The following is a 14,729-nucleotide window of genomic DNA, read 5'->3' as shown; positions in this document are numbered from 1 at the left end:
GCCACATGAGCACCGCCACAAGTGATTCTTAAATGCAGAGCAAGGAGTAAACCCTGAGCATTGTCAAGTGTGGCCCCCAAATAAAATTATATAGATATACATACAACTATAAAAGAACCAATATTCTTCTCAAAATACAACACGCCATAAAACTAAACTTAGAATACTCTTACCCTCAGGGACAGACTCAGCCCACCGTGGATCAGAAGCTGGATAATCATCCACTAGGTCTACACTGATTTGGGTAACAACTCTGTCTAATTCACAACCAGAATCCAAATCAGAGTTTGAAGAAAAAAGCTCATCAACCATCATTTGAGCATGACTTAAATCTTTTCTGAAATAAAATTGGAAAATAAAAGTATTAAAAGGAAGTAAACATTTCCCAAAACTTTTAGTCCAAAAGTACTCTTAACATTTATTTTAAAGGAAGACAACTATTATACATACATATGTTGACTTATTTTATTGTGACTTATGTTGAAAAATAGTTCAACAACATACTGAATACTACAGAAATGGAGACAGTTTTACATACAAGTTAATAAAAAAACAGGTCAAGCTATAACAAATTAACAAGGTTTTACATGGCTAAAATAAAAGCACACCCTACTAAATGGGCAGAAGTATTTGCACACAATACATTATCAAGGAACCAGACCAGAGAGATAGTACAAGTAGACAGCTTTGCAAGTGGTTCAAGTCCCAACACTGCACAAGGTCCTCTGAGCACCATCAGGAATTTCCCCCTCCATATAAACTACATCAGATAAAGTGCTAATATCAAAGATATATATAAAGCACTCAAAGTTCAACAACAACAAACAATCTAGCAATCCTATCAAAAAATGGGAAGAGATGAACAGAAACTTCCCGAGGAAAACATACAGAGGACCACTACTATTATGAAAAGGTGCTCATTGTTAATTATTATGATGGAAATGCAAATTAAAACAATAATGAAATTTCATCTAACACCAGCGAGAAGATATCTATATCTCTATCTAGATAGATATATAGTGAATGAGAGTTCCTTTTTCATCACATTCCTGCCAAACTGGCTTTCTCTAGTCTTTCTTATCTATATCTAGATCTAGGTCTAGATCTAGACCTACATCTAGATCTAGACCTAGATCTAGTAGGCCTAGATCTAGATCTACTAGATATAGATAAGAAAGACTGGAGAAAGCCAGTTTGGCAGGAATGTGATGAAAAAGGAACTCTCATTCACTACTGGTGGGAATGCTGTCTTGTTTATCCTCTATGAAAAACAGTATGGAGATCTCTCTCTCTCAAAAAAAAAAGAAAAAGTATAGAGCTTTTCCATATGACTCAAAGATTCTACTTCTTGGAATCTACTCTCCAAATGCAAAAAATATTAATTATAAGAGATATGTGCACACCTATGTTTATTGTTACACAATATTCAGGTTATATAAACAATCCAAATGTTCAATAACTGACAAATGCATAAAGAACTTGTTGTACAAACCTGAGAACTGGTTCACAGAACTCAGTTTACCACAGTCAGGGGAAGGAAATGGGGGGAACATACGGACGGGGAAAGAGTGGATTGAGGTGGGGTATACTCTGAAGTAGAGCATGGTGTTTGAATGTTGTGTGCATGAAATCCTATCATTAACATTTATTGTAAATCATGGTGCCTAAATTTTAAAAAATGTTTTAAAAGTTGTGATAATACATACATACAACAGAATACTATTCAGCTATAAGATGAACTCTTGCTATTCACTACAGTTAGGATGAAACTAAAGAGCAAAATAAGTTGGAGAAATAAGGACAAACAACAGATGATGTGACTCATCTATGATATACAGAGAAACAAAACAATAAAAACAAGAGAACAGACAGTATTGAATGACAAATCATTAGCCTTGTATTATAAAACAGATCACTAAGATAGGAGAGGAGGAATGAAGAGGAATAACCAGAAGTAACAAAAGGACAATGGTAGAGTGGGCACTTATGTGGTGGCAAAGTTCAATAAAAACTTTGTGCATCAAAACCAAAAATGCTTGAGGCTGGGAGATAGTATAGCATGTAGGGCATATGTCAGGCATGGACTTGACCCATATTTGATCCTCAGCACTACATGCTGCCTGTAGCATCACTGGCTAAATCTCTGGAGGCCCTGGAGGACAAGTTGGTGACCTGGTGATCCCTGGCACTACAGGGATGGAGCAGTACTGACTGCACCCTCAGGCTCTTGCAATAAACCATAGGCCCAGATGGTCAACAATTGAAGTGGTGACCCTAAGACTCCTGAGTAGCACTGGAAAGTCCCCGACAAAAGCAGAGAAAATATTAACATTATCATAACCTAAACTACAATAACTTAGAAAATTGTCCAAGGGAGCTGATGATGTACCTGGTGGTAGAGTGCCTGCTTCACAAGCATTTGGTCAAGAATTAGATTCTCAACACCGTTCTACATTACCACGTGTGATGCCCGACATGAAAACAAACCATCCCAGGCCCACTGCAACAAAATGCTCCAGATACTGCTGCAACAATGAAAGAGAAGAGGTTTTAAAAAAGTTCAAGGAGTCAGAGAGAGTACAGCAAGATGCTTGCAGATGATCTGGGTTCACTCCCTGGAACCAGATATGATCCTTCAAACCCTGCCAGGAGTAGGAGTGGCCCCTCAGCACAGAGCCAGGAGTAAGCCTTAAGCATAGCTGGGTGTGGCCTCCCCCCACTCCTACTAAAAAAAGTTCAAGACTTGGGTCAGAGCAAACTGGAGCATATGTCTTGCATGAAGATGACCTTGGATGTGATCCAGGAGTGACTCCTGAACAAATATCTGGGAATACTCCCTGAATACCACCAGTTGGATCCCCAAAAGAATTTGAAATTAAAAAAAAGACTTCACAAAGTTTATGGTCATAAGGCATCTGTGAACAGTTACAAACACACTGATAAAGGGGCTAAGGAGCCCAGAGTGGGGGATCCACGTCTGCAGTACTGCAGAGTAAACTTCATATGGGGAGAGGTAGCCAAGGAAGGGGTGTGGGAAGTCAGGACAACATGGGAAGGGGTACAAAGCGGCAGAGAGAAAATGTGTCAAGATCATCAGTATGTATAACTATCTCAGGAAAAGTGAAGAAGGTTGGGAGGAGAGGGGTATGGCAGGGGTAGGGGTAAAGAAAGGTGAGTTCCCAGGGAAAAAGCAAATAGGAAAAGTTCCAAGGCAGATGTTGTAATGACAAATAGGAAATTGCAAATAAGAAACTGTACGTAATGAGAATTATGAAACTGTAATGAAAACTAAAAAAATGTTAATGATAACTGGGAAACTGAAACTGACTCCAAAGTTACCCAGAGAAGGGAAGAAAAGTTTTTCCTTTGTATGACCCTAATTGGCTGGGATGAGGGTCCACGAGATTAAGGGAGTGTACCAGGCTCGCCAGATTTATGGGAATGTACGGGAGGTGACACATGAAGTTCACACCAAAAGGGCAAGAGATACTGACACAGACTTTTTTGGGGGCACCTGAAGGCCGGGAAAGATGCTTTGCTTTTTTTCCTTTTGTAGATTATAGCTCACTTTTAGAGAATAAAAGAAAAACCCTCTAGCAAATGGGGCTCCAAGTCACTTTCTCTTTTTTTTTAATATTTTTTATTTTATAAAGTAGTTCACAATATTTGATTACATTTAATATTCAAACACCAATCCCACCACCATTACACCTTCCCACCACCATATTTCTGATGTTTCCATCCCAAATCCCAATTCCTGCCCCAAAGCAGACCCGAAATAATATATTTTGTATTGGGGCTGGAGCGACAGCATAGCGAGTAGGGCATTTGCCTTGCACACGGCTGACCCAGGTTCTATTCCCAGCATCCCATATGGTCACCTGAGCACCACAGGAGTAATTCCTGAGTGCATAAGCCAGGAGTAACCCCTGAGCATTGCTGGGTGTGACCCAAAAAAGCAAATATTTTGTATTGTTTGTTATGGAAATCTGCTAAGAATGCTGGAAAAAAGTATCCTTAGAGGAAAGAGTGTGAGGATTGTTGTATTTCACCCAGGGGCCATTAAGCCCTTCTATGAGAGATTACTAACATGTTGTTCAAGGTTGAGCCTTGTATTTATATATATATATACATATATATATATACATATATATATATAAAATATACATCTATAAAAAAATGTATATTTTCCTCTAAGATTGGTTTTCTCTTACTTTGAACCCTGTCAAATGTGGTACAGTAATCCTGGAGTATGGGTAGAGTATTTGATTTGAAGTATCGTGCGGCTGCAAACGCAGTCATACGGTCCAGGAATAGATGCACTTGTGGGTGAGGCTCTGCCTGAGGGTGTGGAGAGTGGCCGTGAGTGTGGTGGTGGCTGAGTTGTAGAAGTTTTCGGCTGCCAGGATTGGGTCCCTTGGGGCAGGGAGGAGGTCTCACCTGCACCCCTCCAGGGTGCCCGGATCACTTTCTCTTTTGACTTGGATTCCTCAGCACTGAGCCTCTAGTAAAGTCACTATCTTATCTTGACCTGTCTCTCTCTCTGTTCATTTGCAACTTGCGCCTACACAACAATCTAAAAAATACCACCAATTAAAGGACAGATGATGAGCCATAAAGAATCACTCTCTGAGGCTCTCAGGGTCAGTGATGCATACTGAACCCATGCCCCCTGCATGCAAAACATGAGCTCTAGTCTGTTAAGCTATCTCTCTGGATAAAAGTCATAGTCTTCATACAAGTCCTGGCAGTAAGGCTGAATATCATGCAACAGATCAAGATAAAAGGAATGCTTCTTAAAAACAGAACTCCAACTTGCCTAACAGTGCCCTTTCCTGGACAAGAAATGAGCTCAGTACTTCATTACGTTAAAAATACAATGTTAAAACAGTAATAATAACAACACAATATTGAAACTATAAAAAATATTGTAATGAGGCTGGAGCAAAAGCACAGAGGATAAGGCATTTGCCTGGCACGCAGCCAACCCGGTTCAATTCCCAGCATCCCATATGGTTCCATGAGCCCTGCCAGGAGTAATTCCTGAGTGCAGAGCCAGGAGTAACCCCTGAGCATCGCCGGGTGTGACCCAAAAAAGAAAAAAAAATTATAGTATATATTTGTTCTTCCTTTCATGAAAATGAAGCACACTTTATTTAGCTATCATTGTGAATGGGTCTGTGGGATCATGAATGCTGAATACATCTTCAGAACAAAGATTTGCTTAATAACCTCATCAACTTTCATCAATTTCATCAGCTGCCCCACTTACTAAAGAAAAAGTATCGGAAATGTTAAGCTATTTGTCTCACACAGTTTATTAGAGGTAGAGAAAAGACTAGAACACAATTATCCTAGTATTTACCTAAGTACGAATTTACTATAGATATCCTTTATTTATCTAAGTATGAATTTACTACAGATATCCTTAAGGAATGTACCATATAACATGCCCAGAAAGCATAGGAGCAACTGAAATGATTAAATTTCTCCAAAGTAGAAGTACTTTACTGGCATCATATGTGACAGACTTGGGCACATTTATTCCCTTTCCTGCTTTCTCACTGTGGTTTCAGACTATAACTCTGCCAATGGGATATCAAACACTTGTGAACCAAGGCTTATTCTCTTGCCTTTTCTAGAACCCAGAAATATAAAAATAAAGCTAAGATAGCCTGCTCTATGATGAGAGAAGTCAACATGAAAGTTAGGAGGAGCTAACCAGATAACACACAGTTAGTGACTGATTTCATAATCACCTGAATTCAACTCAAACAACAGAATCAATCATAAGCTATATAAAATAAATTATGAAGTTCTGTAGTGATATGGTACACAGCAAAACCTAATAGGCCAAGATTAATTTATTTCACAAATGAGAATTTTCAATCAACTTACTGCAAGCTGTCTTCATTACCACCAATTTTGTATTTATTTTTGGGGGGAGGCATAGCTGGCAATGCTCAGTAGTCACTTCTGGCAGAGCTCAGAGGATTACTGGAGTGTGGGGGATCGAACCTAATCTATCAAACAGGGTGCAAAGCAAATCCCTTAAGAGCTATACTATCTCTCTAATCTCATCACCATTTTTTAATTGTAGATTGTTTTCCACTACAATTGTTTACTACTACTAAGTGGAGAGTATATTATATCATGTTTACACCATGTTTTTTTCCCAAGCCTTGCTGGGAAACCTCCTATGGCTACCAAGTCCAGCATAACAGTTTGTTAAAAGTGCTGAAACTAGAGACGAAAGATAATTCAGGGATTAAGGAATTTGCATTGTATGTGGTTGACCTAGGTTTGATTCCCCAACACCCCATACACTGGCACCCTGAGCCCTACCAGAAGTGATCCTTGAGCACAGAGCCAGGAGTAAGTCATGGGCACAGTCTGGTATGACCCCAAAACAAAACCAAAAGAGTCTGAAACTCAAAAAAACCATTTTTTGCTTCTTAATGGCCTTCATCTCCCCAAGATATTCTCATCCGTCAACATATAAGCATCAAACATCAGTAAAAAAGGGTCCAAATTAAATGTTATACCTGCAATATTGCAGAAAAGCAGCTTTTAGCAATTTGGTTTTATCTTCCTGGGCTATTATATCATTCCTTGTAGAGGTCTCAAAAACCATATTCTGTAAAATAACAATTATTTATAGATAGACACATCAGAATATTTAGATTATTTACTAAAACTGAATTTGTGACAACTAATGACACAGTTACACAATGGAATATGCTTTCCACATACTCTACTTCAATGGTTTATACTTAATACATTTATTGTGCATACACAAGGTTCTTATGTGTATTCAGCAATTACATTTTTAGTTAAGGCTTAATTTATGATTTAATCTCTTAACTGCTTACAATTTAAGAGATTGAATCATAACCAACACAACCTTTTTATAGTTTTACCTTCATACAACTCATCACAATGTATATGACTAAGGAAAATAACTGATTTTAAGCTTAAATGACAATTTAAAATATTTTTTTTAAAAAAACAAATATCATAAGATAGCGTCAAAATATACAACAATGCTACAAAAACCAGTTACAAAAATTAAGTACTGTTAAAAGTATACCAAATTGAACTGGAGAAACAGTTACAGAGGTTGCCTTGTTCGTGGTTGACCCAAGTTCAATCCCTATATGGTCCCCGAGCCTGCCAGTGGTGATCCCTAAGCTCAGAGCCAGAAGTGATCCCTGAGCATCATTGGGTGTGGCCCCCAAAACAAAACAAACAAATGTATACCAAATCATTTTAATTGTAAAGAATATTACTTTCAGTTTCCAGCAAAAGAATGACTAAAGTCTTCTGGATAGGCTATTTCAAGATTTAACATGAAAAAAAAAGCACTTAATGACATTTACTCTCTCTCTCTCTCTCTCTCTCTCTCTCTCTCACACACACACACACACACACACATACACACTCTCTCTCTCTCTCTCTCTCTCTCTCTCTCTCTCTCTCTCTCTCTCTCTCTCGCTCTCTCCCCCAGAAAAACTAGAAAAAGAAATCACCCAAACATCTGTGATTCTAACAATCACACATGAAGTTAGAGACAACAAAAAGGGTTGAAGGAATGGTATATGCAGAGCAGAGAAATGAGGCAACTGTGTTTGATGCAGTATAGTGCTTGTGAAGTTCTGCGGACAAGAAAAAGAAAAGCTCCTAAAAAAAAACAGTGAATGTAAAGACAATCTGGCTACAACATGTCATACCAACGATGACAGGGTTGATCTGGCTGATGACAGGCCAGCTAGGTAGGTGTCCCCTTCCCTCTGCATAACACTGTATGTATCAAAAAGGAGAGCCTTTCCAGCATACATGAAGATAAATCTGCACTCTTCTATGGATCCTCCAAACAAACTCTCAAAATGACAGTTAACATTGTTTCTTGAAATTTGACTATTGGGTAAACATCAAAAGGCATTTGTAGAACTGCTGGAGAATAGGAGATTACCCAAATACTCTTTTGAGTGTGTGTTTGGCATAACTCAGCACTAACACAGATATTCTTATAGAAAAATAAACAGGAATGATAGCACAGTGGTCAGATTTTGATCCCCCATAAAGCCCTGGAGGCCCCCAAGTATTGCTGGGGAAGCCCTAATGAAATAAAGTAATACTTTTTTTTTTTTGCTTTTTGGGTCACACCTGGCGATGCACAGGGGTTACTCCTGGCTCATGCACTCAGGAATCACTCCTGGCGGTGCTCAGGGGACCATATGGGATGCTGGGAAGAGAACCCGGGTCGACCTCATGCAAGGCAAACGCCCTACCCGCTGTGCTATCGGTGCTATCACTCCAGCCCCCGATAAAGTGATACTCTTAAAAATAGGATAACGGGTGCTCGCTTCGGCAGCACATATACTAAAATTGGAAAAATAGGATAACGGTGTCAGAGAGACAGTACAGTAGGGAAGCTTTTTCATTTCCCGTAGCCAACCCAGGTTCAACCGCTAGCACCATATAACTCAAGTGATCCCTAAGTGCAGAATCAGGAGTAAACCCTGAGCACAGCCCTTCCAGAAAGTGATTCCTGAGCACAGAACAAGAGAAAGTCCTGAGCATTGCTGGCTGTGGCCGCAGAACAAGAAAAGAAAAGAAAAAATAAAAAAAGAAAAGATTGAAGAATCAAGTAAAGTTTCATAAGAAATAAATACAATCAATATATTCTGTGATCCAATGAAGTACAGCTACTATAAGGGATTCATACGATAAAGGCAGAAGAAATGGTAAAAACTATTTTTTTAATTTTCTGTAATAGGAAACCTACAAATGTATAAAACTGATGGACTGCAAGATAGCAATATATCAGGGCTGGAGTGATAGCACAGCGGGTAGGGCGTTTGCCTTACACGTGGCCGACCCAGGTTTGAATCGCAGCATCCCATATGGTTCCCTGAGCACTATCAGGGATAATTCCTGAGTGCATGAGCCAGGAGTGACCCCTGTGCATCGAGGGGTAGGACCCAAAAACAAAACAAAAAAAAAAGATAGCAATATATCAAATTACTTAGAAATATAGAAAAAAAACCTAGAAAAAAACAACTAAACACTTAAAAAGTAATTGCTTTTAGAAAGAAGACAGAGGAGACAAGAGAAATCAACTTTTTCTGACCTATTTGGGGACATAGAAATAGCAGAGGGGTTAAGGAGCTTGCTGTGCATGCACCCAAGCTAACTCCCCACACCCACGTCATCCTCGAGCAGCAGAACTCCAGTCAGCACTGGGTGTGCCCAAACTCAACTTTGCCACCACCACTCCCCCCAAAAAGAAATTAGCCATGTTTCCTAAATAAAATTATAAAATTATACATTTAAAATCAGATAAATACACCTGACTTTTAAAAATACGACAAATAAAAGGTTCCTTTTGTCTTTTTAAATTTAAAACCTAGCGAGCATGTTACCTCATTGCTTGGTCCAGCAACTGAAGATGCTAGGGAATCTTCAATATCCTCTGCTAAAATGGACACGTTTTCCCTTGAAGTTACAGACACCAATCCACTGTTTCTAGAAAAAAGGATAGGAACACCACCACAAGAACCAGCTCCTAAAATACTATCTCCTAAAAAGAAAGAAGAAAAAAGGAAAATATAGTAAGTGAAGAATCCTGTCTAAAATCTACCACCCTAAACAAAAAGTCTTGATATAACATTTCTTTCATAAAATTAATACAATTTTAAGTTCAGCTTTTTAATCCCACATCAAATGTTATAAATCTACTACTGAAGAAGCTGTGTGTGTCTTTTTTTTTTCTTTTTAGGTCACACCTGGCAATGCACAGGGGTCACTCCTGGCTCTGCACTCAGGAATTACCCCTAGCAGTGCTCAGGGGACCATATGGGATGCTAGGAATAGAACCTGGGCCGGCCGTGTGCAAGGCAAACGCCCTACCCGCTGTGCTATCACTCCAGCCCCTGTGTGTGTCTTTAAGATTAAAAACTAGTCTTTCAAAATAGTATATGCAAAAAAAAAAAAAAGAAAATTAGTCCAAAAAATTCAGATGAGTTTTTTCAAACCAACAGAGTCCTCTTACCAATTCTGTTTTGATTAAGTAAATCCATGGGAAAGGGAACTAAACTTACTCAGTGCTTTAAAAACAAGACTCCATTTTTGGGTGTGTTTTCCCCCTCTGCCAATTCCTTTATAGTAAATACCCTGATTAAACTATCAGCTTGGTTCTTTTTGGATCGAGAGAGAGTACAGTGGGCAAGGAGTTTGCCTTGCATGTGGTGGACCTGGGGTTTTGTTCTCTGGACCCCTATATGATCCCCTGAGCCTACCAGAAGTGATCCCCGAGCGTAGAATCAGGAGTAAACGCTGAGCACAACAGAGTGTGGCCCAATAATGAACAATACATTAATAACAAGCTATCTGCTTATTATTGTAGACTACTGGAGGGATCTCCCTCCACCTTTCACCCCCATTTCTAGACCACCTGAATGAATGCAGCACCAATGATCCTTCTTAACCCATGTGTGGAAAAGGTTATTTAGATAAGTTTTCTTAATTTTTCCACTGGCAACCCTTTTTACCTGAGAAATATTTATGGAAACCCGGCAAATATTTATACCAATCTAACATTTACTGACAATAAATAGTAAAGAAATGTAGTTTGAAATGTTTTTAAAAAATGTTTTTTTAAGTAATATTTTTAAATAGTAAAATAGTAGTACTAAATTACTTCATTTTAGATTAAGTTAATGACAACTTATTCTAGTTGTGTTTATAAAGCAAGAACAAAAAATCATTATATTCCTGGTTGAAAAAAGAAAAATTGATCTGCCTAGCTAATATACTGTTGTTTCATAGAATAAAGTTATCTTATTTATTTTTTTTTTTTTGCTTTTTGGGTCACATCTGGCAATGCACAGGGTTACTCCTGGCTCTGCACTCAGAAATCACCCCTGGCGGTGCTCGGAGGACCATATGGGATGCTGGGAATCGAACCCAGGTCAGCCACGTGCAAGGTAAATGCCCTACCCGCTGTACTATTGCTCCAGCCCCAGAATAAAATTATCTTAATAGAAGAAATTAAAATAGTATTTGTTTTTTAGTTAATGGGAATAAGTTTTGTCTTATATTTGTTCCTTTAGAAATTCTGGTTTAGGGGCTGGAGCGATAGCACAGTGGGTAGGGCGTTTGCCTTGCACGCGGCCGACCCAGGTTCGATTCCCAGCATCCCATATGGTCCCCCGAGCACCGCCAGGAGTAATTCCTGAGTGCATGAGCCAGGAGTAACCCCTGTGCGTCACCAGGTGTGACCCAAAAAGCAAAAAAAAAAAAAAGGAAACTCTGGTTTATTTTTGGCCCACACGTTGATGATGCTCAGGGCTTAGTCCTTGATATGCACTTAGGAATCACACCTGGTGGTGCCAGGGACCAAATCTGGGTCAGTGGCATGCAAGACAAGTGTCCTGTCTACTGTACTATTGCTCCAGCACCTACCAAAAAAATACTCAATGTGTTAAAATTCACTTTGTTAAAAGATGTTTTAAAAGTTCCCGTTTAAACTGAATAAACATTAGCTACTGTGGTGAAGTGGAAAATGAACAATTTAGGAAGCTAGGATTTAGAAAACATCAACTGAGTACTTCTTGGCATCTCTGGGGAAAAAGCTACTATCCATCCCATGCAACTTCCCCAATATATATAACCATTTGGGAATTCTACGCCTCTTCTGGTTTTATAATAGGATATTGAACTCAGCTACGGAAGGTGTGGTACTGAATGTTAGCAACAATTCGAGGTGTTATGCCTGAAAAATCACTATGAAAGAAAAGAAAATATGAATAAACAACAATTCACTAATCATGTTTTGGAAATTGCTTCCATACCTTGTGTATTAAAGACAATTTTCTCCTGAGGAAGAGAAAACTTTCCAGTTCCTGTGGAGCACACGTAGACAGCACTCTCCGTATACAGATAGGCAGTCTGATTTGTAAAGTCTGGGACCAGCAATCGACACATAATCAAATCATCAGACTGGAAATTAAAGAATACATTTAATGAGAATGGAAACAATATTTAAAGATTTTTAAAATTCACATAGTACTATCTTATTTTACAAAATGATAAACCGATCATTTGTCCGTGTGAAAAAAAAAACCCAGTGAGATAATTTCCAAAATGAGAAAATTTTATAAATATCCATTAAAGAAAGCATTTGCTGAGTTGTATATAACTAGCAAATAAAGAAAACAATTTCACAGTGGTAAATAACTAGAAGTTTATAATAAATGTGAGAAAGAAAAAATTTTAATTTATTATATTATTTTAGGGGCTGGAGTGATAGCACAGCGTGTGGGCGTTCACCTTTCACTCGGCTGACCGGAGTTCGATTCCTCCGCCCCTCTCGGAGAGCCCGGCAAGCTACCAAGAGTATCAAGCCCGCACAGCAGAGCCTGGCAAGTTATACCCGTGGCGTATTGGATATGCCAAAACCAGTAACGTTGATGAGAGACGTTACTGGTACCTGCTCAAACAAATCGATGAGCAACGGGATGACAGTCACAGTCACAGTCATATTATTTTAGAACTGCAAATACCATATACTGACTCCTGTTAAACACTTCGGTTTTTACTTCACTGTCAACATACTAGGCATCCTACCATAGAGGCAAGCTGGGGATGGGAGGGAAACTGGGGATATTAGTGGAGGAAAGTGGACACTCGTGAAAGGATTGTTGTTGGAACACTTTCTGCCTGAAATTTAATCATGAATAACTTGGTAACTCTGTAGCTCATGGAGAATCAACTAAAAACATCTAAAAAGATATTAGGCACCAAGAAATTAATTAGTTCATATATAAAATCAGAAGCAGAAATGGTAATAAGACCTAATGAAATTACAAATAATATAGACATTAGATAATAGATTATTTGGCTATAATACAGATTTAAACTAGATATTCTTAGAATACAATAAAAATGCTAGTCTTATTAAGGAATCTTCAGATATTAAAACTCACATGCACACAAAGAATAAGGGTTCAACAGAATAAGGTATTATGCACGGTTAAGTAAGTTTATAGCTGCTACAGTCTTTCCAGTTATTAAGAAAAGTTTAGTTGCTTTTAAGTTGCTTTGAAGAAGCTTAGGGGCTGGAGCAATAGCACAGAGGGTAGGGTGTTGGCCTTGCACGCAGCCAACCTAGGTTCGATTCCCAGCATCCAATATGGTCCCCCGAGCACCGCCAGGAGTAATTCCTGAGTGCATGAGCCAAGGGTAACCTCTGAGTGCAATGTTGTGACGCCCCCCCAAAAAAAGATTAAAATTAGAGATTATTTTGCTTTTGAACTGTTTATGTAACTGATAAATATATAATGTTGCTGCCTACAAACAGCTCCTACCTTGAGCAGTAAGGGAATTTTTCTATACAAATATACCCTTTTCTTTTTACAGCACTATTAAAATGGCATATATATTAATATGTTAACAACTAAATTGCCCTTTGATAGATGAATGGTTGATGATCATGTACACAAAATGGACTATTATCAGCTATAAAAAAATTATAAAATCTGGTGGAGGGAAGTTGACACTGGTGGTTGTATTGATGTTCAAATATTCACTGTATCACTGTCATCCCGTTGCTCATCAATTTGCTCGAGCAGGCACCAGTAACATCTCCACTGTGAGACTTGTTACTGTTTTTGGCATAGTGAATACGCCACGGGTAGCTTGCCAAGCCCTGCCGTGTGGGCAAGATACTCTCGGTAGCTTGCCGGGCTCTCCAAAAGGAGCAGAGAAATAGAACCCAGGTCGGCCATGTGCAAGGCGAACACCACCCTACCCGCTGCACTATCGCTCCAGCCTAAAACTCAACTATCTATAACTTTATAAAATCACAGTTCTTTAATTAAAAAAAGATAGAATCTTGCCATTTGCAGTAACATGAGAGCCAACTAGAGTAATTAAGCTTAAGTTTGAAGAATAAAGACAAATAGTGAATAATTTTATTTCACATAAAATATAACAAGTCAAAAAACAAAAAAATAAGGAAAATCTAAGAAAATATATATACTTAAAATAATAGTATATATGTATATATACATATAAAGAAAAAGCAAATGATGGAGAATAAATGGCTATTTATAAGTAGGATGTGAAAACTACATTTGAGGTGTGAACCTGAACTCCTAAAAAATACAGTGACATTAAACCAATGTTACTTCAATAAAAAAAAGAAATTAAGGGGTGGATGGTCTGTAATAACCAAGGCTCAAAACTGACCCTAACTTTTTCTTCTTATTTTTCACTCTATAGCTCGTCATCAGTCTTTTCTTTGTACTCAACAATACAAAATTAATAATCTCTTAGAAGAGCTGAACAGAATAAAGGAACTACTTGCCACCAGCTCCACTTTTGTTTCCCTTTAGTTAAAATGAGCAAAGTAATAATGTGAGTTGCCAAATAAAGTATAACATCTTAAAACTTGCATTAAATATACTTACAAACTCTGCAAATGAAGTTTCAAAAAAATACAAACTCCTGCAAAGGTTATAGGAAAATAAATCTCAGCTTTAGGGCTAGAGAGAGTACAGCAGCTACAGGGCTTGCCTTGCATGCTGCCAACCCCAGTCTGAATCCCCAGAACCACAGATGGCCCTACAGCACCATCAGGAGTGATCCCTGAGCACAGCTGCTTGAGCTCGTCCCCAAAACCCACAAAAATCTCAGTTTTATTGTTATTTGATAATTTATAAAAC

The 14,729-nt window shown here is 38.5% G+C and overlaps 1 protein-coding gene across 2 annotated transcripts in view; it reads right to left on the bottom strand.

Moving 5' to 3' along the window:
* The window catches only part of NUP133 (nucleoporin 133), a 68,089-nt gene that overhangs the window by 35,029 nt on the left and 18,331 nt on the right, over positions 1-14,729 (bottom strand). For both annotated transcript variants that reach the window (XM_055147352.1, XM_055147351.1), the window contains exons 10-13: positions 11,856-12,003; positions 9,426-9,583; positions 6,546-6,637; positions 174-337 (exon numbers count right to left, since the gene is read on the bottom strand). In XM_055147352.1, coding sequence (XP_055003327.1) covers positions 174-337; positions 6,546-6,637; positions 9,426-9,583; positions 11,856-12,003 — 562 coding nt within the window. The remainder of the gene's footprint in view (positions 1-173; positions 338-6,545; positions 6,638-9,425; positions 9,584-11,855; positions 12,004-14,729) is intronic.

Source organism: Sorex araneus, chromosome 9, assembly GCF_027595985.1.
Source record: "Sorex araneus isolate mSorAra2 chromosome 9, mSorAra2.pri, whole genome shotgun sequence".
In the NCBI taxonomy this organism is placed as follows: Eukaryota; Metazoa; Chordata; class Mammalia; order Eulipotyphla; family Soricidae; genus Sorex; species Sorex araneus.
This window is presented reverse-complemented; position numbering and strand designations above follow the sequence as displayed.